The 27,174-nt window shown below is 43.0% G+C and overlaps 1 protein-coding gene across 9 annotated transcripts in view; it reads left to right on the plus strand.

Moving 5' to 3' along the window:
* The window catches only part of SLC6A6 (solute carrier family 6 member 6), an 88,946-nt gene that overhangs the window by 54,671 nt on the left and 7,101 nt on the right, over positions 1–27,174 (plus strand). For all 9 annotated transcript variants that reach the window (XM_084214657.1, XM_084214662.1, XM_084214659.1 and 6 more), the window contains 12 exons: positions 345–584; positions 1,179–1,313; positions 3,185–3,419; positions 9,113–9,245; positions 12,825–12,959; positions 14,879–14,982; positions 15,097–15,221; positions 19,844–19,956; positions 22,620–22,757; positions 23,785–23,887; positions 24,778–24,878; positions 25,572–25,742. In XM_084214657.1, coding sequence (XP_084070783.1) covers positions 345–584; positions 1,179–1,313; positions 3,185–3,419; positions 9,113–9,245; positions 12,825–12,959; positions 14,879–14,982; positions 15,097–15,221; positions 19,844–19,956; positions 22,620–22,757; positions 23,785–23,887; positions 24,778–24,878; positions 25,572–25,742 — 1,733 coding nt within the window. The remainder of the gene's footprint in view (positions 1–344; positions 585–1,178; positions 1,314–3,184; positions 3,420–9,112; positions 9,246–12,824; positions 12,960–14,878; positions 14,983–15,096; positions 15,222–19,843; positions 19,957–22,619; positions 22,758–23,784; positions 23,888–24,777; positions 24,879–25,571; positions 25,743–27,174) is intronic.

The following is a 27,174-nucleotide window of genomic DNA, read 5'->3' on the forward strand; positions in this document are numbered from 1 at the left end:
GGCGCTTGCCCAGGAGCACCACGTGCAGGAGCCGGCACGGGGAGCGCTGCTGGGGCACCCCTTGCCTGCGGGCAGCAGGTCAGCAGCCAGCAGTGCCAGAGCTTCACGGTGCTCTGCACTGCTCTGCCTGCAGAGAGGTGACCACACACTCAGGGGGACTTTGCCTCTTCTGGTCAGTGAAGTCATCAGAAGTATTTTCCTATCTCAGCTTAATAAACAACACTGTTTTGTATAGAATGAGTTTGGCTAAACACTTCTTGCAGTGTTAGAGAGCTCAGCTGGAAAAGACCGCTTAATAAACCCCTCTTTTTTTTTTTCTTTTTTTTTGTTCTTTTTCTGTGTAGAAAGCAGAAATATGGCAACAAAGGAAAAGCTTCAGTGCTTGAAAGATTTCCACAAGGACATCCTCAAACCTTCCCCCGGCAAGAGCCCGGGGACACGTCCTGAGGATGAGGCTGAGGGGAAGCCGCCGCAGCGGGAGAAGTGGGCGAGCAAGATCGACTTCCTGCTGTCCGTGGCGGGGGGGTTCATCGGTTTGGGCAACGTCTGGCGGTTCCCGTATCTCTGCTACAAGAACGGCGGAGGTGAGTGCTCATCCACGCCCAGACATCCCTCTGTCTGCCCCGTGCCCATGATTTTTCAGTACCTCCATCCAGTTTTTAAGAAGACTGTTCATACCTGTGTTTTCTGCCTCCCTCACCAGTCTTCAGGAGAGATTGTTTTGTCATTGAATAGTTTTTATTAAAACTTCATTAGGAGGGAAAAAAAATCCAGCAATTTCTAGTGTTGTGCTGTTGAACCGTTCCTGCTCTTTTACTTCTGCTACAACTGAGTTTTAACTAGAAGATATGATATTAATAGAGACCATTAGGATTTCAGACCAGGGGATTTCAGAATAAGAGCAGTCTGAGCCATATGAAAGTATTGTGTGCCTAACAGTCTGCCATTGTTATTGGAGATATTCACTCTAAAGAGGTAAGAAAATGCCCTTTCCAGCCTATACTCATCCTTTTTGCAGAAAAAATGGGCAAAAATACCCCAGAATAAGATTATTGCATAGTGATATTAAAGTATCAAATACCTTTCTTTATTTATATGTGCCTGTTGCCACTTTTTTAATGATCTTGCATAAGTTTATTCATTTCATCTCATTGTGTACTATTGTATTTTCTCAACAGGTGCATTTCTTATACCTTATTTCATTTTCCTGTTTGGGGGAGGTCTTCCCGTGTTTTTCCTGGAGGTGGTGCTAGGACAGTATACCTCTGAAGGTGGAATTACATGCTGGGAAAAGATCTGCCCTATTTTCACTGGTTAGTACATCTTGTTGTGCTTTACTGCTCAAAGACCCCTCTGTAAACCGTATGTAGCAGCACCATTCCCCTCATGTCCATTAACTCAGCTATTTTCTCTAGTAATTAAGGGTATGATATTGGTTCCTGGAAAGGTAGAAGTCACAGAGTCTGAAGGACAAAGTGAGGTATTGATTTTGATGCTATCAGCTTGTTAACTGGCAAAACTGCCAATAACCAAGAAAGAAATTGCATATTATGCCTTTTAAGGCAATTGCACATTTTGTTTACAAGTATCAGAGAAAGTGTTGTCTTGGAAGGTTAGATGGCACTAATGAAACCAACTTTGAAATGTTATTTTAATCTGGAAGTCAAAATCCATCTTCCATGTGTAAGTTTCTCATTGGCATCATCTGTCTGCTGCTGATGTAATCAAAACCTGGACAGCATTTTTTGGTGGGATTCAGGAACAGGGCTTTGGTCATAACTAAGCAGGTCCTGGCAAATGTTGGTCTGGTATTATCAAAGGGCTTTTGCCTGCTCAGTGCTCACAGGGACAGAGTGAAGGCTGCTCTGGAAGTTAACTAGAAGGAAAAATGAAAGGTTTGAAAAATGACAGAGGGTGCCTGTCTTGTGTGTAGATTGCCCTTTACAGCCGGACAGCACAGGCAGAATCATTTGAAATAACTGCACTAAACACGTGGCCCTGTTCAAATCCCATTTGGAAAGAGTGGGCACTTCACACTGGTGTGTCTCTAGCTCTGCCACTGTTGCTGTGCCAGGCATCTCTCTCCCCTGATGTCACCCCAAGAAGAAGTGGGGGTTTTCTCTGAGGCTCACCCTCCCACCTAGTACTCAAAATGCTGCTGAGGGTGATGTAATTGTGCTGCTTTAGCTTAATTTTCTTCCTCCTCCTCCCACTTTTGTGAAAACCTTTTTTTTTTTTTTGAGGAGGAGGAGGAGGAAGAAGGAATGTTCCTTGTTTAAATAGCAATCTCCCAGGCATCCATAAAGAGAAAGTGTAGCTAATGTGACTAGCTGTATATGCTGAAAGAAATGCAGATGTACAGAATAAATAGCACTTGCTCTCCTTGTTTCCATCTGACATGAAAATAATCTCTGGTGATAAAGACTCCTGCTGCAACAAGCTTTTTAACTGTAAAATATGAGGCAGGTGTCCCAAGTGCTGGAATATCCATCAGGGTGATTTTAAAGGGAGCCTCACAGGTTCTTGTAAGAGACAGCTCCAGATGTTTAGAGGAAGTATTTTTATTTTGCTTGTGGTTCAGAACTGGCAAACTGTGTAAGCAGAGATTGATCCAGATAACCATAAGATCCACAAACACCATGCCTCCTTTGCACGAGTGAAATTGAGGTAGAAACCACCACTTCACACTGATTCCTTTTTAGCTCATTCAAGAAATGTCTTTTTTTTTTTCCCAAAAAGACTGAGCCCTGCCAGTTGGTAACTGAGTGGTGCAGGTCCAGCTGAGCTGCTGCCAGGAAGGTTGGCTTGGGGGACAGTGTGGCAAGAGTGAGGCTGCCCACATAGGCAGCCTGAGAAGTAAGATGATGCAGCAAACAAGCAAAGCCTGATGCCTTGACTTCCCTCTACTAAAACTTGAAATAGCTGGGTTAGTGTTAAATTGGGTAGATTCTTGCAGTCCTCCCCTCAGTGTCAGCAAACTATAGCCAGAAACTCAGCCCTGAGTGCCAGAGATGGTGGCAGATCTGTGCTTATGTGTGGTTGAGCTGAGTTTCCATCAGCAGTAGGGTAGGGCAGGACACAAGCCCACAGCACAGTGGGAATGGCAGCAGCCCCAGGAGATTGATCACAAGGTGCAGCAGCTGTCACATCTGCACGTTTTTCTTGTCTGTCCCCTTCTTTCCAGGAATTGGTTATGCTTCCATAGTGATTGTGTCCCTTCTGAATGTGTACTACATCGTGATCCTGGCCTGGGGACTCTACTACCTGTTCCAGTCGTTCCAGAGCGTGCTGCCATGGGCACACTGCCACCAGAAGTGGAACACGCCCACCTGTGTGGAAGACACTCTCAGGAAGAACAAAACGCTCTGGATATCGCTGAATGCCACTAACTTCACCTCTCCTGTCACAGAGTTTTGGGAGTGAGTACCCCCTCTGCGTGGTGTCTTCAGGGAGCTTTCAGTGGCGCGCCAGAGCTCAGTCCTGAGATTTTATGGAAGCACAGTGGGGAGTGTTAGAGAAAGAAAATTGCTCTGGGTGTCAGTTTTTTGACCAGTGTTTGCTACTGGTGCTCACCTATCTTGAGATAAGTCTGGGAGTGGTGGAGGCAGGTGATAGATGTGTAAGTGTACTTATCCTGGACCATACAGGGAGCTTTAAAAGCCCAGTACAGCTTCTTCTCTGGAGGAAAACTTATTTCCTTCTTGGCTGGATTCTCTGAGTGTGGCAGGAGAACACAAACAAGTCACTGCAGATGCCCTGATAGCAGGGATTTACAGTGGAAACAGTGACAAATCATCACCTTTGTGGTTGTCTTTTCCCCAGCTGTTAGCATTAGCAGTACACTTTGTGTAGCTATAACACATCTCTCTTCAGTCTGACAACAATGTAAGGTTTTGACCTCAGTAATAAATCTGACAGAGGTGGTGAACGTTGTCCTGTATTCTAGGTTTCTCAGGTCATCTCTGTTACAATGGTTTTTTCTGCAGTCTCTGAGGAGCCTGTTTTGCCAGATGCCTGAATTTCATCAGTCATAAGCTTCTTATTCTCATTTCTCTGTTATTTTTCAAGTTTTAAAGCATATTGCATAACGTGATCTCTGAACAGGCATGACCTCAAAACTCTGTGTATTTATGTAAGTGTCAAAACATAGCAGCAGAGGAAGACACCTGTAGGGAAACTTAAATCCAGAGTATCTTGGAACAGTTTATTAATAATTTTTTGCTTGCTTGCTTGCTTGCTCAGATAGTCACTTATGGGTAGAATCATTTTCTGGCCCAGCTTGGCTTTTTCAGCATGTTTTAAGTGCAGTTTCATCTCTGATCAACTTGTACCTACTTCTCTACTTTTAGAAATAAGCATCAGCCGCAGCCCCAGCTGGAATCGTGTTCGTGCTGAAGATGTTTGGCATGCATTAGGTTTATAAAAAAATATCCGTAGGAGCTGTGCTAAAATTTGTAACACCAGAGCCAAAATACAAAGGGGCAGATGGAATCTGGGATTGGTAGTTTGTCAGTTTGCTCTGATGGCTGGTGTGAGAGACAGGGGGTGCAGACTTTGAGAGCAGCGTTTTCACCATGAGCACTGCGCCTCCATGCTGAGGGGCAGCTGCTTTCCCAGGTACTTCCTCCCTTATAAATATGGAGGAAGTCGGAAAATGATTGTTAAGTAGAACCTTTGGATATTTTGGGGGAACTGAGCGGCAGGTTGCAGTAGAAGGGGAAGCAGCTCTCACTCCTTTGGACTCTGCCAGCATGACTTTGGACTGAAGGCCTTGGATCCAAATGAGGTTTGGTCATGTGTTCCAAGGTCTTGTCAAGGAAGCAGGGGTCCACAGTACTGCTCCTGAAATAGTTGCTCCTCCAGATTCCCAGAGCACTGTGTTCATCATTGCTTTTGTGCAGTGATTTTGCTGACAGTCCTCTTGTACCTGGGGCACCTGGGAGCTTGGTGGCTCCTGATGTGGCCATGGAATTGTCCTGCTGCTCTGGAAGCTCCTTCTCCTGTACTGCAGAGATTTGTGGGCTAAATTGCCTCCCTGGGGTCCCCAGGGATTGTAAAAGAGCGAGGGCTCCAGCGCACTGGGGAACAGCAGAGCTCTCTGTGGGTCCCACCACAGCAGGGGTTTGATAAAGGTGCAGGGCAGCCAAGGGGAAGGGGAATGATGTCCCCATGGGAGCACCTTAGTGATGGAGCTTCTAGTTACCTTCCCTCTAAAGAAACCAAGTCAGAAGACTCCTCTGCAAGCTGAGCCAAATCCTCCTGGAGATGCAGTCAGGCTGGAGGAGCCTGAGGCTGGAGAGCAAATCCTTGATCCTCACACACTTTGCTGTCTTCAGCTGTGCCCTCCCTGTGTCTGTGGCAGAGTTGGAGCAAAGGTTGCTCAGTGATTAGTGCTCATGGAGTAGCTCTCCCTGCACTTTGCAGCCACTTTAGCTTGTGTCCTCAACAGTTTTAGGCGCTGTAAGCTGAACTCTTCCCTGCAGTCTTGCTAGGGAGGAGTTTGGCTTTGTAATCCTACTAGGACAGACATACTGCCCATAATTCACTGTTTCATCATGGGCAAAACTGCCCTTAACCAAGGAAGCTGCCTCCAGGAGTCATGACACTTAGAGGACTATTAAAAATAGCTGCTGTCTGCATAAATAACTATTGATGTCTTAAAGTAAGAGCAGAGATCATGCAGCACAGTTGCAATAAAAGTAGCATAGCTTCCACATGGTGCAAGCATTGAATATCCCCATTTTTTTTCCCAGACATGCTACTGTTCTTTACAATTCTGAAATTAAAAATAGTTTGAAGAACTTTCAGGTACCATGCTGCCGTATACAATACTGGCTGCCAGCCAACCAGCTACCAACATTGAAAGGACAGGCAAATAATTAGTCTTTAACTGAAGATATCCATCTGCTTTGTGGCACAATTAATTCCAGTTTAATTCAGAGGTTTGTGAGTATTTGGTTTCTGAAACCCAATACCATTTTCATTGTGGGACATTTATATAGTGTCCACATCAAAGTACTGCTTTGTACAGCTAGTGCTGCCCAGGTATAATTGACCACATAAATGCATTAACCTCTCCACGCTGAACTTCTCAGCCTGGCTGGATATATAGTGCAGCCTGACATTTCAGTTCATTTGAATTAATGTTTGGTGCAAATCACATGCTTGCTAGAGCAGCAATAAAAGGGGGTTAAGAAAATCAGGCTTTATATGAGAAGACTTACCTCTTGGTATCACATGCTTCAGGTCTTATTTCTGAAGATTTTATTTTGAAGTTCAAAACCTTGAAGGCTTACACCCATATTAATACATAAGGGATAAGTGTAATAGGGTAATTAGGGTTGAACAAAACCTCTGATTGTCTGGTGCTGTCCAAGTGTTTATAAATATTTGGTAATCAGCAGACTTTATTCCAAATCCCAAGAAAGACCATCACATGCTAATGGCATGTAATCCTAAAGGGAGCAACACAAAAAACTAAACAAAATCTAGAGCAGCTGTCTCTGCCTTTAAGAGCAAATGTGAGAGTCTTTTAAATTGTTTGGTATTCTCATTTTAATATTCTTCTGTACAACCTCTTCAGTGTTAATTATTCTTATCCATCCAACATGAACGGGTGCTTCACCTTTCCTGGTTTGAAAGGTCCTGTCAGCATTCACTTGATTTATGAGCTGGAATATCCCCCAAGGATTGCATAACTCTCTTCATTTTGTTTTTGTTTATGTTGTGGAGCCAGTTACAGCTCCTGTTACATTTCCATATTGCACACACTAGAACATATTAGTGTTCAAGGGTCAAGAGCTCCTGTTTATAACAAACTCAGCCCCAGCCTGTTGTCCCATTGATTATATATGAGTGACAGTTAATGACAGCATCAGACTATAAATCTGAATGACTAACAACTCTGTGTGTGAGTGGTGTGAAGGTAGCTGAGTGGGCTTGGCTGAATCTCAGTATCATGGGGGTTATGTAACAAAATTGAAGAACTATCAGCACAGCCCAGCTCATGCTCCTTCCTGAACTTGAATTTACAGGTCAAAAATCGAGGTTGAGTGCTTCTGCAAGAATATGTAGGGCTAGAAATAATAAAAAGAATTGTAATGCTGAATCTGCCCTAGTAATTCTGAGCATATTCCTTGAGGAAGTCAATCTTTGTGGGATGGGATAAGCAAGAAAAGCATAGAAAAGCAACATATCTGGCTCTCAATGGGGTATCTTCCAAAAAATCTTGAAAGAATTGCTGGGGCAAACTCTAGGAGACATGGCCACTTGCTTTTATTTCTGCAGTAAAAAGCAAAGAAGTCTTAGCTGAGTGCATTAATAAAGCTCCCTATTCCAAAAGGCATTTGCAGTTAATTATTCACTGTTTCCCAAGAGCCAACTCTATAGATTGCCTTTTTAATATGAACTGCCCCTTTGATTGGAAAATTGCCATTTATTTTTTAAAAAAGCATAGAAGCTTGTGGCTGAACTTTTTCATCTTATAAATGTATTTTCTTCTTTTGTATATGCACAGCAGGATTTTCCTTTGTTTCTTTAGGCTCAGGTGAAGCAAGACTGCAACTTTATGCCAAATATTCATTACTGAGGGAGTTCTCATAACTATTGAATAGCTGTGCTGATTAGGGCAGACTTACCCTGTCTGGTGCCATTAGTCCTTTTCCATAACAAAATACACACACGTTCAGAGAGAAGAAAGCATTTGGTGTGAGAACACGGTCACACAGGTAATCCAAGTGAGTTTGGCAAGCAGAGATGCAGAAACAGATGGGCATGGGTTTGAGTCCTATTAAACTGGTCAATCCAGGGCTTTTTCCAAAAACTAATTGCAGATTTTCCATCAGTGACTTCATTCACTATTATTTCCATGGTAATACAAAAAAAAAAAAAAAAAATCATTAGTTCAGGGGAAAGCCAAACCACCATGGGCTGCCTTGTGCTGGATCCCCACACAGAGCTGTGCACGCCACACACATGGGCCTGAGCCAGGCTGCTCTGGGCTCTGCTCTCCTTGACTCTGGTGTATGAAAGTACCTGACTTTTACAGCTGTCCGAAAGTAAATTTTAACTAATAATGAATAAAAAATTTGTTAAGTAGCAAGTTCACTTCTGTAGTCTTGGGGCAAGGCATTTCTGTGGTAATTGAGGTCAAAACTTTTCTTTGACTAAAAAAACCTTACAGAGTTTACTGGGTTCATTTGCAGAGTTTTAGCTTAGTGAACAGTAAGGAACAGTTGGTTCTTTTACATATTTGACAAATGAAGTGTTGAGTATGACAAGGCCTGTGCCTGTGAGGACAGTGTATGTTGCATGAAATTATTTGAAAAATAGTTTAAATTAAGTATTTAATGGCAAGCCATGGGAATTTTGAAAAGAGAGAAGCCTTAATGAATATTTCCCCTCTGGATCAGACTCTTTTAATGGTCACATGTTGTTCCCTTAAAGCATAGCTCCGGAATTACTTTTTATTTATTAACCTAAGTAAAGGAATAAAATTTCCCAAATAATCTGGTGTTAGCTAAATACGACCCCAGTGTTGGATTGCTGAGGGCAGGTGGCAGCACCTGAGCAGTGTTTGTTTGGGGGGCCCCAAGGGGAGAAGAGATAATGGCTCCAGCCTTCACCCTGCAAACCTGCATGGCCTGACACTTCCCTGCACTGCTTTTTCCCTTTCCTTCTCCTGACAGCCTTGCTGAAGAACTGGAAAGGAGCAGAAACGTGTGGATGCAGGTCAGCTGCAAGTGCCCATGATGGAGACATGGGGTGTACTAGTGCCAGGCAGCTTCACTGGGGCAAGTTGGTCTTCGATCTTCAAGAAAGCAAATGCTCTTTCATCTTGTATTGGGGTGGTCACAGGCTGCTGAAAAGAGCTTAAGGTTTTTAAATGCAGTATATTGAATTACGGAGTCCCACAGACATAGGGGAGATGTAGGGTTGCAAAGCACAGCTTTGGTCACATAAGCCACTGAGCACTGAGTGTTTGGAGAGCAGAGGTCTGTCTGTGCCTCAGCTGCCCTGCACACCATTGTGTCTTCTTAGCCATCACAGCCAGAGTCTGCATCAACTGAGCTGCTGCATCTCTCTCTTCTTTTGTTTCCTTTCAAATATTCAGGCGCAATGTGCTGAGCTTGTCCTCGGGAATTGAAGATATCGGTATTATCAAGTGGGATCTAGCACTGTGCCTCCTCCTTGTCTGGGTGATTTGTTTCTTCTGCATTTGGAAAGGAGTCAAATCCACTGGGAAGGTGAGTGCTCTTTTACCCATTCTAAAATCATTGCAGTTAGGGTATTGTAATGCTGTTCTGGAAGTTACTCACTATTTCCTGGAAAAACTGTATTTTTCCATTGAGTAAGAGAATTCAACTGGCTTTTGAAGGTCATTATCAATGTCCAAAATGCCTGTGAGTCAAGTAGCCACTACTGGAAGGGCATCAAGAAGCAGATACAAGCACAGATTGAGCCCCACTTCGGCTCTCAGAGGCTGAACATCCCATTGGTGTCATGAGTGCAGAAGGACTCAGGCTTGTGGTGGGTGGTGCTCTGCACTGTGTGTCTGTGTTCTCCCTCCAGCCAAGTTCATCCCAGTGCAGCAGGATGGATTAACAGAGCTGTGCTGGGGTGTTGTGGAGGCACAGCATTTTTGAAATGCCACTTGCTTACGGAGGAGCTCTGTGGAGGCACACGAGGCTAAACTTAGGTACCCGTTCAGGAGCATTGTCACTAACAAAGATCCTGCATAGCTGGTGGGTTTGGTCCCATCACATGCGCTTCAGAATCATGTTTTCTTGTAAAGGACAACAGTTGAATCACTCCTGAGCATCCTGCTCCACTGCACATCTTGGCCAGTCACTTGGTGTGCAGCATAATACTATTCCCCCTTGCATTCAGTAGTGGGTTTATACCTATATCCATAAGTTTTTGAAGCCATTGTGTTTGTATAATTCTTAGCTTTCAAAATTGCTGCTTGAGGCAGTGTTCAGATAAGTCTGATAGAGAAGGAGGGATCTCAAGGTACTAAGTTCCCCACATTTCTTCTCAGCTAGGTAGGAGGAAGTGACCCCATTAGTGCCCCTCCTAAAAAAAAGGCCACAGTGTGAACTCATCTTTTGTAAGTCCCCAGAGAAGTCAGAGGGAGAAATTCCAATTGCCTCAGCTGCAGAGAGAGCATCACTTAGCAGTTTTAGCTTGTTGCCCACTACAGAATCAACCAGGAGACAAAACTTTGTAGGAAGCCAGACCTCATGAGTTCCACTAAACCTCATTAGTTGACTAAACCACTTGCTTTACTGCAGTTTCTGCCTTGCTTTCTGTGATTTTTATCAATGGGCCTCATTAAAAAGCTGGTGGCTTGCCCTGGATTCCCTTCACCTTTCCACCAAGAGCAGCTTCCACACCTGTAAAGCACACATTGACAAAAAAATGTTTGTTTCTCTGTTCCCTCTGACTGATGTGACTTAGTGAGGAGATTATGCAAGTTTTATGGTAAAGGTGGGTGCAGTAAATCTCCTGCAGCAGCAGGGTGAGAGTGAACATTTTTGCAGCACCTTTCACAGCCCTGGTGTCTGCTCAGAAAAGGCTCTGATAGCACAGAGAGGCATTCCAAGCTCCCTGTGGTACTATTTCCACTCCCCATGAAGGTAAAAGGTTGAAAACAGCTCTGTTAAAATCAGATGTCTAAAAAACCTGTGTTCTCTGGAAATCCTTCAAAATGGTCTCATGTCTAAAGGAGGATGGTTGGTAGGAATTCCCTCTAAAGGAGGGTGGTTGGTAGGAATTCCCTCTAAAGCAGGGTGGTTGGTAGGAATTCCCTCTAAAGGAGGATGGTTGGTAGGAATTCCCTCTGAGCAGGGTGGTTGGTAGGAATTCCCTCTGAGCAGGGTGGTTGGTAGGAATTCCCTCTAAAGCAGGGTGGTTGGTAGGAATTTGGTAGGAATTCCCTCTAAAGCAGGGTGGTTGGTAGGAATTCCCTCTGAGCAGGGTGGTTGGTAGGAATTCCCTCTGAGCAGGGTGGTTGGTAGGAATTCCCTCTCTGCTCTCTGCAGAGTCAGAGCTTGTGCTGGTGTGCAGCCAAGGACCCACTAAACCATTGGGAAGTCTCCGGGTGGCTCCATTAACTCTGGGGTCAAACAAAAGTAAACTGTAAACTCTAATGGAGGACTTGAATTATTTGAAAAGTCTAGTTTACTTTAGTAGAGGGTTGTTTATAGCACTTCCCTGCTTTCCAGTGTGTTAATGGCTCCTTGGAGAGCAGGGTGGGGGTGGGGGAAGATGTAGTTTTCAAATCTTTTAGTAAAGCTTTGGACAAATAAATAGGAAATCATGATGAAAAATATTAGTTATGCTTAAGCTTTAGATAATGTGCTTGATCTTAAAAATTCCTGCAGCATTGTGAGAGAATCTCTAATCTCTACCTGCAATGCAAAGGCCTCTGTGGGTTTTTGTTCATTCAGTTCCTGCAAATACATCAAAGCTTTAAAGCTTTTTTTTTTTTTTTGTAAGAAGAATTTGGTTTTTTCATAGTCCTAGCATATTTTTTAAAAAATAAGAAGGTGCAGAAATCCTCCTTTTATCCTGGTTTTGGTGAAACTAGGTTAATGTGCAATACATGTTATTTGTGTAAAATATACAGAAAACTCAGAGATAATTTAAAAAGGCATATATGAAAAAATTTCCTTTCATTCTATGAAATCAACCCTGCTCTGTAAATTATTATGGCAATGCAGTCTTTAAGTTCTCCTCATTATTCTCAGAGGACTCACTTATGAAGAAAAATGGAGCATCCTGGGAGCTTTGTAGTAGTTAAGCAAATTTTGGAAAACAAAAATGCATTTTAACTTATGGCAGCAAACTGTAATTACCTGGGGGAATCATCTGACTCCAAGAAAAATGCCCTTTCTTGGACAGTAGTGACTGTAACACAGCAGTTATATAAAAAATGAGAGAAAGCACTGATGAGCAAAGAAAGCAAAATGTTAGAGGTCAAAAAGTGTGGGTCTAAAGATAGAACTGTCCAAATGCAAGCTCAATTAACCCTCGTGCTGGAGATGAAAGCAAAGGGCTCTTTCATCAAATGAATGAGGAGATAACGAGAAGAGAAGAAGTAGGCTGTTATTCAAAGAGAGTGGGAATAGAGGTTAAAGATAATGAAGACATATTTTCAAACTGGATGAATAGAGCCTTAGTTTCCAGTAATGATGTTGCTGAATAGGCAGCAAGGGCAAGAATGAAGTTATAGGACTGGAAATTGCCACTGTTGAGGCTGATGCCAACCTGAAGGGCTTGATGTGTTCAAGGAGATGGGAAGGGAGACCCAGGAGCATGGACAAAATGACCTTCACCTCTGAACACTGTTCCTGGGTAGGTTGACTGTAGGAGCAGCAGTGGGGCTGCACAGCAAGGTCAGAGGTAGCAGCAGGACTTGCGAAACAGTTTGCCATTTGTAGGTTTTAAAGTTCCAGTAAAGAATGAGGTAATAATGTTTCAGGGGCCCTCAGTGAGTAAACCTTTTCACTTCCCTGGCAGAGGTATACTTGTCATGTGAGGAGGACAAACACAAAGGCAGAATTTGAACAAAAGTCATGAATTGTATAAAATCATGTCTAGTGATGTGATGTGACTGGGCCCTCTGGAGGGATTCATGCCTTGCCTTCAGGCCTAAGGCAATAAGCTGTTAAAGACCACTAAACTAAAAGTAGACACAGAAACTCAGGTCAGACCCTTTTTAGGTATGAGGGGGCTTTGAATTCCCGTTGTTAGACCTCTCTTGGTTCTGGAGCTTTGGCTGCTGCAGACTAAACATTCCTTTTTTCTTTTCTTATTTCCAGGTAGTGTACATCACTGCCACATTCCCATTCATCATGCTCCTTGTTCTACTCATCCGTGGTGTGACCCTGCCTGGAGCTGCAGAAGGCATCAAGTTTTATCTTTACCCTGATATCTCACGGTTAGCTGACCCACAGGTACAGAACCAGGAGCGGGGAGTGGGATGATTTCCTGCGCAAAGGGGGATGGTGGAGGGTGATGGTGCTGATGTAATGGCAATCAATTTTTTTTCCACAGTCTTTAGAGGTCCAAATATAGCATGAACTTTAATGCTGGGTTATATTTTCCAGAGCTCTGCTTGAGAAGGTCACTGTTAAATGTGTTAATGCGTCTTTCCATGTGTATGTTTGTGTGTGTATGCGTGTGTATTTTTTTTGTGTCAAAGGACTCTGAGGCTGTAGACTCTGTCCCGTTATACAATCTCAGCTTTCTTGTTGGTAAGGTAAGGGAGATGCATTTTTTTAATAAGGATAGTCTTTAGTTTCAAAGGAGAGACACGTGAGCTTCACAGATGGAACAACAAGCAACAACTGTGAGTATCAGTGTCACTTATCTCCTGCTGCTCAAGAGAAGGAGATTGGGAGAGAAGCGTATGAAATGATAAAAGAATGAAAAGCCATGCAAAGGTGGAGAAAATGCTTTCTAAGGCACAGGAACTTGCTTAGCCCTGGCTAGTGGGAACTAGGCTTACTCTTTCTGTATAGATAGAAATTCTGTCTGTACTCACAGAGTGCAAGTATGGGACGCTTGAGCAGATCAGCATTGTTTCAGCCAACAGCGTTCATGTGAGAAATGGAAAAAGTACAATATTCCCCCATGAAAAAAAGAAAAGCAAACAAGGGATCTTTGAAAACAATGAAATGTTTGTCACAGTGATAGGAAATAACATCTGTCTTTGCTATTGTTTTCTAATGAGTATTAGGTTAAAATAAAACTCCAATTGTCGCTAAAGGACTGAACTAGGAAAATGGTAATTGAAAGAAATATCATGAAAATTTGGTTCCTTGTCTAGTCTTGTCCTTTTTTACAAGACATCCTTTTCACAGGGGACATTATATTTTATGGTTTAATCTTCTTTTATGGGACCCTATCATTTTTATGATCTACCGTTAGCCCTAAGCAGAGTGTCAGCAGATAATGTAGGAGAGGTTCATGTGAGCTGCCTGGCTCCCACCCACAGTCTAGCAAAAGCATCACTCCGAGGAGACAGTAGTCTCAGTCTTCTCAGCAAGGTGCTGGGAAGTGATGGTGGGAGGGAGGGGGTAATGGTCCTCAGTCTGTATTCTCACTTACTCAAACTCCTTGGTGGTTTCCACTGGTGTTAGCAGACTTGAATTTGCAGAAAGAAGAGAACAGATGGGATTCAGAGGATGTGTTTTGATAGCTTGCTATGTATTTACTAGCCAAGAAGTTCATAGTATACGGTTATTTCACTCTGTATGTGTTTTTTTAATGTAATCAGGACAAAGAATCATGAGACCAAGATCAGATATGTATCTTATAAAGTGCATTGTATTTTGCTTGTTTTCCCCCCACCCCCTATGGCTTTTTATCTTGCACTTGAACAGGTACAAGAACAACCAGAAAGCTAGAAAAATAAACACACCAAATACACAAACCTGTTTCTCAAGCTTTTCACATCCTCAGTTTAAGGACTCTGTCGGCTGACTCTAACTGAAATGAGTTACAAGAGAAATGAGCAATGTTATAAATACTTCTGCATTTCCTATTGCACTGAAACACGTTTATTGTTGCGCCAACAGGAAGGATCAGCTGAATGACTAAGAAACTAGAAATACTGAGCATCTCTGGGGAGGGGAAACAGGAACTATTGTAGAAATTATATTCTTCTGGGTTCTGATGCTAACAATCTTCTTTTCCTTGCGAAAGCCAAACTTGGGAATGTGTTGTTTTCTTTCCCTGTCTCCCTGGTCCTTTAGCTCTCACCCTCAATGGAAACAATTATTTGGTAGATTTTGCTTAGTTTGAACTGTTTGTGTTGATTATTGCAATGCAACAATGCTGGTAATAACAGTATTTCTATCTTTCCCTTTAGGTCTGGATAGATGCAGGGACACAAATCTTCTTCTCATATGCAATCTGCTTAGGAGCAATGACTTCCCTGGGGAGCTACAACAAGTACAAATACAACTGCTATAGGCAAGTTTCCATCCAAGGGGGTTTAGTGTTTTAGCTAAATGATGTAAATAAAGTAGGGACAATGGGTTAATTTTTTTTTTAATTAACTTGCTCCATGACATATGTGTGACTTAGGGACTGTTTGCTGCTGGGATGCCTGAACAGTGGTACCAGTTTTGTGTCTGGCTTCGCAATTTTTTCCGTCCTGGGCTTCATGGCACAAGAGCAAGGGGTGAACATTGCTGATGTGGCAGAGTCAGGTACGATGGTGTTGGTGGCAGTGGTGGTGGGCACTGCCGCCCAGCGTGTGAGCAAAGTTCTGCAGACTCAATCAGCTAACATCTAAGTGATAAAACAGAACAAGATTTCCCATAATTGCCAGAAAAAATAAGCACGTTGTTGATTTGGGCTTTAATCTAGAGCAGTGAGGGTTAGCTGGGGTTGTACTGTTTACTCTGTCTCAATTAACAGGGCAGCAAACACATCTCCTAGAGTGTGCTAATCCATTTGAGTTGAGATTACAGCTAAGATAACTAAACCATTATCCAGAGTCCAGAATATCATTGATTCAAGAATTTATTCCATCCTTCTTTTCAGACTACCTTTATTTTCATTCAAATGCAAATTGCCCGTGTTTGTGTATTTTTACACCTTAGTGTTGCTTGCTCACAGCACTAGAGTAGGATTGGCCTTTTGAAGGGACACACACACATACATTCCCAAACCTCACTGAAAGGCAAGAGAAGTTGGAGAACTCCATCTCCAGGGTTTTGTGGACCATTTCACCCACAGGAACTCTAGGTGTTGCAATCCAGCATTTCTTCTCTGTAGTTTCAGTGTGAGGTTGACAGAGCTGTCAAAGTCCATTTTGAAATCTGATGTACACTTAGGTTCCTCCCTTATTTCAGAGGTGTCCTTCCCATTAACATTCACCTATGCACAGGCAGAGGTAGAAGCTCAATCCTCATAGCTTGTGACTGTATCTCAAACAAAACAGATGACATTTTTCCTCTGTGCATTTCTAGTCCATGAGGGCAGGTGTAACCATGTGTTTTCACATAGAACAGACAGATTAGTTGGGAATTACCATGGAAAATTAATGAATCAGGCCTTGACAGCCATGAGGCTTAAAGCTAATCAGATTCTAGTAATAACTAACAGTGTTACCTGAGTGCACTTTTGATACTTCTTTCTAATTTTTTGAGCACTTTTAATACACCTGCATAGAATTTGAAAGCTTTCCTCTGCAAACATGCTGTTAAAATGAAAAAGTCAATATATCTTCTAATCACATGGCTCTGAGAGTTAGGTCTCTAAGAAAAATGTCTCACTTTACAAGGGCTAATGAAAAACTAATGACATTGATGGCACCGCTGGATTCTTGGGTGGCTGCAATTGGCATAGCTCTTGCAAGTGCAATTAGTAACAGTCTTGGCCAAAATGCTTATTTGGATTGGAAGTTGATTGCTTTGTTTGGAAACAGGAAGCAAGGGAATAATCCTATTGAATGAATCATAAATAGCCCTATTTTTTTTATTTATATGTAGGTGGATCAATTCCAAGAATAGTATTTTTAAGTATTTGTACATTAGGTTTTTATCTGGTCAATATTTATTGTAATTTTATTATTATATCTCTGATAGAGGCAGCTACATTCCTGTCACCTGACATTTCTAGAATTAAACAATTCTATAGTAACACTGGATTGTTAAGTAATCTCTAAACACAAATTAACCCAGTTAGTGTTTAAATAGCCTTTTTCCAACACCTCAAAAAGCACTTTTTTTTAAGGAGGGGTTTAATAGCTCATTATAGGGACAGCAAGGGCACAGACTAGCTTCTGAACTCAGCTTTTGATTTTTTTGCTTGTTTTGTTGTCTACTCCTTTATTGAAATCCGTGTCACAGGTGGCCAGAGATTGCAACTGTCTCACCATGCAGTGGGTGCCCATCACTGCTGGTCTTTGGCTAAGTTATTTTTACGTGACAGTAAACACTACTGAAATTATCCAGAAGTATCCAAACCACCTCCCTTGTGTTTTCCTGCTGCTTTTCTCAGAGAGATAAGTGCAGAGCTGCTGAAGACCCTGGGTCCCCCTGGGATGAGTGTCCCAGGACCTGCACGGGGAGAAGTTTTCATTGCTTCTTAGCACAGGAGACTTCAGCAGGTGCTTGAGCCTCTGTTTGCTGGCCTTGCCTTTTTTGGTTTCTGTTGATGCAAGGTCAGAACTGCTCCCCTGGGTCAGGACAAAGCAAGCAGAGGTGCTGCCACTTGGCTGCAGCCCCTGGCAGAAGATGTTGTCCGCGGGGCTGAGACCCCATCTCTGCCCAGCGAGTTAAATTCCTCCTGCCCTATCCATGACACCATTTGTTTGCCCTCCTGAAAGCCACGGGAACATCAACAAATTTGCTGACAGCAGAATCTCATGGCCACATTTTTGCCCAGCGCCAGATTCAGTGTTGGTGCCATGTGCCTGGGACACACTTGTCAGCCAGGGCTGGCTCCTGCTGGTCACTGCTGGCCTGCACTGGCTTTAGCAGGTTTACTCAACAGTTAACTCAGACTTCTGAGTGAAAGCAGATTTTAAATAAACAGCTTCTTTTTCTTTTCAGAAATGCTTTTAAAGATAGAGAGGAAAGCAGTGGGCGCTCAACAAAACCATAATAAGTCCTGTCTAATCCGTGTGGCCTCTGTTTGGCTGAAAAAAATACTTTACCACCCATGCAATTTGTAGCACTGTTACACCAGCACAAGATTTGCTTCTTTTTTTTCTTTTTTTTCTTTTTTTTAATTCCATTTGCAAACAAATTCAGATTAAGCTTGTCTGACAATAGTGCCTTGGATTTCCTGGTGCCTGCCTGGTCTCTGCCTCTGCAGCTCTCCAGCCATGCCACAGCACCCCATGGCAATCAGCCAGTGCGTGGGCTGGGATCGTAGCAGTGCTCACTGGCTTTTAATAGCAGCCACAAGGGCTTCACTTTTGCAAAACACTCTTCAAAACAACAGGGTTTCAAATTAAATACAAATTTTAGATTATTTATGTTTCGGTTGAGGGCTTGCCAGGAACATTTTCTTTCACATGGACTTTTTGTATTTCAACACTTAAGTTTCAAAGGAAAATCAAAATATAGCTCAGGGCTTAGGTCACTTGGTATTAGTTGGTATCACAGTGCAAGAACAGTTTCACTGGCCAAAGCATACAAAATGCAGCAAATTTTGAGGAGAGTTTTACATCTGTCTCATCAATTGTACAGATGAGCTGCAAATGCCATCTGTTAGCAGCTCTCCCTCAGAGAGGATCTACTGTATCCACTGAATTAGGGGGGAAAAAAAGCAAAGATCCCCAAAATTTGAGACATGCACCAATTTTTGGTATCCTCTGTCGTATAAAATCTTAGTTGTGTTTCATTAAAATAAAATTAGTTGTTTGATTGTTGGCTAATTTGTATTTATTTATGTTCAAATATTTCCAGTGACTGAAAGTTTTCTTTAGTTTGAAAAAAGTCATCTCATTTTACCTCTATCTCTTGCTTCTTTTTCCATCTTTCTTGTTGGAAAGGAAAAGTGGGAGGTAGGAAGAGCAGTGTTAGAGATTTTTCTGTATAGATCAGAGATACGATTTTTTTGGCCCCACACTTCAGTATCTTTTAAAAAATCCTTTTCCCATTGAAAATTACATGAACCCACTTGAAAACTGGCACTTTGAAGGCTCCTCAAAGTAAACAAGCAGATGAGCCAGGCATTCCTGATTTCACTCTGAATTGTAATCTGCCCTCAGAATATTTTGTCAGCCTCACCAAATTTCTTCATCTCCTCTGAGAGCCTGCCATAAATGCAGAATTTCCTGTCTTCCTGTCTGCCACTGGTGGAGGGCTGTTCCTCTCTCCACAAAGGCTCTCACAAAGGACAGCTGATAGCACCTGGCTCCAGGTGAGGGTGCCTCTGGAGATGAGCACTGCTCCTGTGCTCCGTGTGTGGATATGAGTGAGGTGACACAGGTGACAGGGCAGGCCAGACCCCCACCTAGGGAGGAGCACTCCACACTTTGGGTTCCAGAGCAGAGAGCCTGGGCACTCAGCCCCAGCCCTGCTGGTCCTCCTGCACTTGCAGCCCATCCTGCACTTGGGGCTGATGATGGCCGTGCTCAGTGTCACCGTGGCAGGTCCGTGTAGGCTGGCCTGGATAGGGGCAGATGGTGTAACAGCATGGGGAAGCAATTTTACACAGAGGGATTTTACACCCCAGCAGTTCCTAACAGCAGTTTTCTCAATTTTCAGTTGATAAAATTAGGAGTAGCCTGATCACTCAGTGCAGCAGGGAGGGTTTGCAGAAGAGAAGGAGCAAACTCCTCGGAGCGCAAACCCCAGTTGAGAAAAGCCATGCAGGGTTTGGAGGTTGCATACAGAGGGAGGCAGTGGTTGCATTAGTGGAAATCCCAGGGAATGTTTATAGAAGAGTCCCCTTCCCTGCATGCAAAAGAGTTTCATCATCATCATCTTCATCATGACCATGTGGGCTAGCAGTGGGATTCTGCCATTCCCTTGGGTCACCCCTTGTCCCCCAGCCCCCAGACTGTCCTGTGTCCGTGCAGGGCAGGTGTAGGACAGCTCCATCATTGGCATGTTTGAGACAGATGTTAAAGCTGGAGATCTGTTAGCACTGGCCTTGGGGGTTTGCCCGTGGTTTCTGCTGTAGTCATGCGTGCTTCGATTTCAGATAAAAGAGCCAAACTCTCTCATTTCTGGTATTTCCAGCTGCGTTTGGATTTATCTGAACGGAACCAGGCATCCCTGAATTTGAGGGTGGCTGCCTTTGCCAAAGAGCTGGTACTTACTACTTTTCTTCCCTTCCCTTCCCCCCTTCCTATTTTCTCTTTCTCTAGGTCCAGGCCTGGCCTTCATTGCCTACCCAAAAGCTGTGTCCATGATGCCACTGCCCACCTTTTGGGCAATCCTTTTTTTTATTATGCTTCTGTTGCTTGGACTGGATAGCCAGGTTAGTACAATGGATAAGGGATGTGACAAACTGTGTCAGCACTGCTTACTGAGAAAAGCTGGTTTTACAGGCAGGAATTAACAAGAGAAACTGCTTGAGAGAAATTCATCTGGGTTGCTTTTTAGTGTAAGGGTTGCACTTGATGAAACTACAACTGTTGATTCATAATATTGTGTTGCTCAGTAAATCTTTGACATCAAGGGTTACTGGGGTCTATCCCACTAGGGCAGTACTCCCTAACTTAAATTTGACTCCTAGTCTGGCCACAAAATACCACCATTTTGGTCACAGTATTTTCTTATTTTGGAAAAAAAGCTTTATCATTTGAAAACAAAAAGGACTGGAGTAGTCTGTTCCACAGAGTCCTTTGTGCCATTGAGAACACCTGCAGGGTGTATACACCATCATTAAAGAACTAGCAATTAATAACCACTAGGAGTATGGGTTTTGATGGTTGCCAAGTGTCAAAAAATAAAAGCAAAGTCAGCATGAGGTACAAAAAAAGCACATAATGTTTTGTACAGTATATCCAGGGTGGCTTCAAGAGCAGTGAGAGGACAAAGCTGCAGCCTTTTTTGGTGGCCTTGGGCTTGGAGGTGCTCAGCAATGTGGGATCCTGCTGACTTTCACGTCAGCAGCATGCATTCAGTACCTCCAGACAGGCCAGAAAGCATCTCAGATTCCAGCTGTACTAATTTTATAGCACACGCTGCTATTAATTAGTGAGCATGAAAAAAATCAAACAGTTCAGTCAGGAAGTTCGGTTATTTTTCCCAGTGGTTACTTGTGGGAATGTTGGACTGAATACTGCCAAGGAACCTGTAAATCATTTCTAGATAGTCTACTTACAAGGAAACATGGGTGACCAGGGATTATGCAGTAACTGCACATTCAAAATTGCCAAAGTTTTCTGCATTCAAATGTAAAGTCACTAAGATTAAATATATATATATATATATTCATAAGGATGAAATGTTTCTGTAGCCTAAATGCTCTCTCATATGAGGAGAGCTCTGTAAATGGAATTTTTACCCAGTTGTTGTGTACTTAATCTCTAACTTTTTTTTTTTTCATTTCATTTGCTCTAAATTACTCTTTATGGCTTAATCTTTGAACTCTACTGAGCAACTCTCAATTGCTCCTAAGTAAGTGTGAGAGTACCCAATACTGTGGTTCAGCAACCCTATGCTTATGCAAATTGGAAGCTGTCTAGTAATTTTAAAAAGCTCCTCACTGTGCAGAATGATTAAAACTAATTGGAGCGCTTAATTTCTCTTCTCCACCCCTCTGGTTTTTTGGAGTGCAGTCAAGCAGGTTTCTGGAATGCCAGAGCAGTTTCAGATCAAATCAGCTCAAAGGAAAGAGTTGCATTTAAAAAGAAAACCAGTTTTACACGAGTCAAAGTAACAAGACAGGAGGCAATAAAATTTGGTAGAGGACAAAATCTGCTTGCAGAACAGTCTGTATTTCCAAAATAGAACTTCAGGAAATAGGGTAGGGTTGTTATAGGGCATTTCTGGGTGCTGTAGGAGCAATAAGGTGCCAGGTAGGAAAATGCAACTTTTTCTGAAATAACTTCTGTCTCAGGTTCCCCATGATAAATTATTGGTTAAGATGATGTATCTGCTTAAAGTGAAGGTCTTTTCTACAGAGGCAACCTCGATGGATACCTCCAATCCATATCCTCATGTCTTCAGTGAGCTTAGTGCTTTTGTGCCTTGCCAGGTTGAAAGTACAGATCAGTCAAAAGATCCCTTCCATGGTTTTACTTGAGGAAGTTCAGCAGTTGCTTTCTTCCAGGTGCAGAAAGATCTGGTTTTTAATTAACTTTCAACTTTTATTCAAATCCAGTTTGGGTTACTTGTTTAACTCAAGTTACACAGTTGTATAGTTTTCCAAAGACCAGTAAGTATAAATACAGTTATCGTGAAGCAAGATAAAGACTTTCAGCTCATTTATTCAGTGCTTCATTTTTGGTTTACAAGTGCAAATAGTTTGCCAGATCATTGAATGTGGATTGTGTGAACAGCTCCATTATTGCTGCAGAAGCACCCAGAGCCTCACTCAGAAATACTCCTCTCACAGCTCCACAAAGGACATGTTCAGTCAAGAAGAGGTGTTGTTTCACATCACAGTGTGCTTTGCCTTGGCTGGATTTTCACTAAGAAACCCAAGAGCAGAATTATATCAAATTGTGGAATTAACCTAACTGGTATCTGTGATGTTTCCTGGCACATCAGAAAAAGTCTGGGAGGTACTCTCCTAGCTCAGACTTCTTTGAGCATTTTCCCCCTGCCTCTTCTCGAGCATACATCCTGTGTTCATCTGGAACAGTGACAGCATAAAAGCCACATAAGTGCCTTCCTGTCATCAGGCACATAAGTGCCTCCTTCATCCTTGTGGCTTGCATTTGCAGAGCCCCTTTTTTGCTCATAAGGCTTCAAGGTAATGAAAAGAAATTCTGAAAGCTTGTTCCAACCTGACAGCTACCCCCAGGCTCCAACCTCGGGGTTACAAAAGAACAGTTTCTGTTTCTTTATCAAGAGCAGCACAGAGCACAGGGCTGGGGTGTTGCTGGGTGGGTTTGTTCAAGCAGGAGCCTGGATGAGCTGCATGGCAGGTAATCTTCAAGTCATTTCTCCGCTGTTGTTTTCCCCCTGTAGTTTGTTGAAGTTGAAGGACAGATCACGTCATTAGTTGATCTGCACCCATCCTTCCTAAGGAAGGGTTACCGACGGGAAATCTTCATCGCTATAGTGTGTTTCCTTAGCTATCTTCTGGGACTAACTATGGTGACTGAGGTAAGTAGCACCACTGTTGCAAATTGCCTTCTTCTTTGGCCATTTTTCAGGCCAGTTTTAGCTATGATTAAGATTGCAAAGAATTAGTGAGTCAGAGGAGAAGTGCTTTTTAGATGGGCAGAGCATCTTTCATGCATGGATCTGAAAGCATTTTGAGTGGGAGTTATATGTCCCTTCCCTTTTCAGTCACAGGAACAGAAACATGAAACCTCATTAAATTCAATCTGCTCTCAGGTACCAGTCAACATGAGTATGAGTACTAACATCTAGTTCTAAATGATGAAACATAGAGGAAACCTTCAGCAGAGCACTTTGAGAACCCATCCAGTGGCATGCAGGGAAAGAGATTTTTATCTTACACGGATTTGAATTAATTGAATTCCACTTGGTTTATTCTAGTGTAAACAAGACAGGAATATGTTCCAGTGCCTGCACTGTTGTGATATTTATCTTCAAAATAAAATCCAAGTCAGGTTTTAAAAACAACTGAAAGAGCATGACTGTGGGAGGTAAAATAGCACCTGTAACAAAGATGCCCAAACCCCACAGTTTTTCAAAGGAAAGTGCAATGTAGTAAGAGTAGAGTCAAACAGCAGAGTATAAACAGAGTTAAAAAACAAAAAATAAACTATTTTCATGAAAGTAGCCCTTTCACTCAATAAATAAATTAAGACCCTCCTGATGAACTGACTTCACTTTTTAAGGTGTTAATGTTAGGAGGCAACCATTTGTTTCTTTAAATGCCCATCCTGAAATATTTGTAAGAAGGGAAGATTTAAGTGTCTCAGTAGATTACATTAAGTGGCTTAATTTTGTTTAATCATTTATTTGGAGTTACTTCTGTAGTTAACATGAATATTCTCTGGGGAAGGTAATGCCAAATATTTTCCTTACCTGTTTGCTAGATGCTGCTTCTTGTTGGACAGGAGTCATTGGGATATGTTGGTAGATGTTACTGGGAGCTGGGCCTGAATTCTTGGGTTTTTTTTCCTGTTGGATTTTAACCAATTGTGCCTCTCTTTTACAGGGTGGCATGTATGTTTTTCAACTCTTTGACTACTATGCAGCTAGTGGTGTATGCCTTTTGTGGGTTGCATTCTTTGAATGTATTGCTGTAGCCTGGGTTTATGGTAAGTGAGAATCTTTTCATCTCATAACTTTTGATGAGTCAGTGACATTTTTTTTAGCCAAATATTTAATCATCAGCTGCCCCAGAGTCTTCTTCCCAGCAACAGACACATGCCACTAATATAAATTTGCCCTGACCTCTTGGAGACAAATTTGCATCTGGGATGAATCCAAACTCCAGTGTTTTTTCCACAAAAAATGAGTATTCTTCCATTGCTAATTAATAAGGGCACAATTAAGCATTTTAGTGTGTTTCTTTTAGAGGTGAGAGTTGAAAGAGTGGCCAGCCGTGAAAATTTCTGTTTGTCTCTCAGAGAATTTCCTTTCAGAGCTGCAGTGTCTGCAGGGACAAGCCAACCAAACAGAAAGTACAAAAAGAAAGCTGAAAGTATATTCTGCCCCTTATATTACTTTTGGCAATGCCAAGCACCAGGGTCTGACAGTGGCCTCTCTGCTGCCTGAGCCGTGGCTGGGAATTGTCAGATGTGTGGGATTAGGACTGGGTATTTCTCCGATTCTCCGTGAATTCCATTGCCTCAGAAAAGCAAAACAAACAAAGTCAGATTTCTGTAGAAGCAGGTGCATTGTTTGCTGTCAAGTGTTTCCCATGGTGATCCCTCTGGGAAGTTCAGAGAGAGTCTTGAGAGAGGAGAGGGGGAATGACAGGGGCAGGAGAGATCAGCATCGTACTCCTGCGGCCAGATAACGAGGGGGGGTGGGATGAGAGATCCCCAAACATTTGAGCTTTTCAAGAAAATCATCCTGGACTTCACAGCTGTGGGAAGCATTTGAAGAATACATCTGACATCCTCACCTTCCCCTTAAATACCCCTTGTGGAGCCTAGGAAAGCAGCTTTAATCCTACAGGGCTTTCGTTTGCTCGATTTTCCAGGCGCTGATAATATTTATGATGCCATTGAGGATATGATTGGATACAGACCTGGTCCCTGGATGAAGTGGAGCTGGATTGTGATCACACCAGTTCTCTGTGTGGTGAGTACTGACCTGTGCTCTTTCAATTCTTGCACTTGGCAGTGCTAAAAGCCCCCTCGTACTGCTTCTCTTCAAGGGAAGGCTGTTGCATTCAAGGGGCCAATTTGCAAAGAGAAGTTGAAGGCTTGAACATACCTCTCAAAGACATCATGTTCTCAGATGTCAGCTCCTAACATGACAGCTCTCTAGTCTCTACTGTGCCTGTACAAATTGCAGTTGGCTACGTTTAAGTGGATTTTTCTTAGAATTGGCAAAATTCTGCATTCATGAAAACTCACTCTCAAAAGAGCAGTCCCTGCTTTAAGGCATAGGAGTGCTAGGCCATTGTGATAAAAAGACTTCAGCAGTCTGAGGCAGACCTTGGCTTGAAGTACTTCATTGGGTGGGAAGAACATCCTGGTAATCTTGCAGTGTACAGCAAATAGTTGAGCCCTGAAGAATTGGCAGTGAGCTGCAGCTGTTCAGCACCGTCTCATAGCACTCTGTCATCACACAGCAGATGCTATAAGCAGATGCAGATGCTCTTCCCATGATTGAAATGGAAGAACAATTCCCCCATTGGTTTAAAATACATATGGTATCCATCAGCTCTGCCTTTCACTGCCTGTCTTCCTCAGGGCCAGTGGTTGCACCAGAGCCCTGCTGCTTTAAGCATTTTTTGAGCCTCACTTTGTTTTCCTTTCTCATCCACAGGGGTGCTTTATCTTTTCTTTGGCCAAGTATAAACCACTGACCTACAACAAGGTCTACACGTACCCAGACTGGGCAATTGGCCTGGGCTGGGTCCTTGCCCTTTCCTCCATGATCTGCATCCCTATGGTGATGGTCATCCGCATCATTCGGTCAGATGGGTCACTCATTGAGGTGAGAACAAGCAATTGTCTGTCTAGAGGAGAAAGGGAGCTTTAACTTGTTGTGTTTTATACTAAGTAATGCTTGGAAATCTGCCACCCTGCCCAGGTAAGGCAAATAAGGCTGTTAAAGATCACCTGTCCTCTGGGCAAACAGTAGAAAGAGAACAAACACAAAGCCTTCTGTCCTCAGATAAACACCAAGTGATTTTAGTCATGTCCCACTTGTGCAGCTTCCAGCTTGGCAAATCATTACCTCCACGTGCAGACAAACATTCAAGGACTGGGGAGTATCTGAGTCTCAGGTTTCTCTTCTCCAGCCCCCAGGGACACAAAAGCACCATCCTGAAAATTGCTGGAAAAGCAAGATAAGGAGAGAGAGACCTGGTCAAACCTCGTTGTGTGAAAACTCACTGAATTTCAAGGAAATTCAGATGCACCAGTGGATTGTGTAGCTCTCAGGCATGGTCTTCACTGTGGGGCACTAAATAAAAGTCAAACCCTCTTGACAGAGGGCTTCACATTTTAGCTTTTTTAATTTGTGTTTATTTTATTTCAAACTGAAAAACTGGATCCAGATTGCCCTAGCATTTGGAAAGCTTTGTGTCTGATTTAGACTTGATAGTGCAGATTCCCTCAGGTTTGGATTTGCAGGAAATCTCTTGCCCTTTGCAGTTCAGTCTGGGCTCCTGTAACTTTTTTTTTTCTTGTGGTGGAAAGTTTTTAGAGACTATGCAGGCATGAAACTTAGCAGATCTCTTCAAAGTTTTCAGATTAGTTTTCTTTTTGTCTAACAATATGATCTTAAATGCAGCTCAGGGTATTTTTGGAGAAGAAAGTGGGACACTTTGGGTTGGGAAAAAAGAGAATAGAATTAAAAAAATACCAAACCCAAACATCCCAGAGCACAAACATTTGCATTTGTTTTCATCCAAGTGTTAATGGCCTTTTTCAGCTGTGGCCAGGGCATAAGTGTTAATTTTCCTGCCTTCATTGTCACCATTGTCACCATGAGAGACAAGTCTAAAAGTAGCCAAAACGCTGCTCAAAGACCATGTTAGGAAAGGAAAGAGAGTAAACACTGGTGAGATGCCATTCAGTTCTTCCTTTGTGAACTGAGATGTAGGACAGAAGTTGCCACTTGGCAGTGAAGGCTGGGCTGAGAGGCAGAGCTGTTTCCAAACGAGGGAGGAGGACGCACACCACTGGCAGCCCTGAAAGCCCAGTGTGCAGGATGCTGGATAATGCTCCTGTCTGACTTCCCTGCCTCGGGTCAGGCTCTGCAGCTGAGCAGGAGCTGAAGGCTCCCCAGATCCCCAAACCCTCACAGAGCCGCACATCTCCCCCAGCCACCACCCCTGTCCTTGGAGTGTCCTGCACGTGCAGACACACAGGCCTTCTGCTCACCTCCCCTCTGCTCTCCTCAGAGGTTTTCTGCTCCTCTC

The sequence above is a fragment of the Fringilla coelebs genome (assembly GCF_963513975.1).
Source record: "Fringilla coelebs genome assembly, chromosome: 13".
Taxonomy (NCBI): Eukaryota; Metazoa; Chordata; class Aves; order Passeriformes; family Fringillidae; genus Fringilla; species Fringilla coelebs.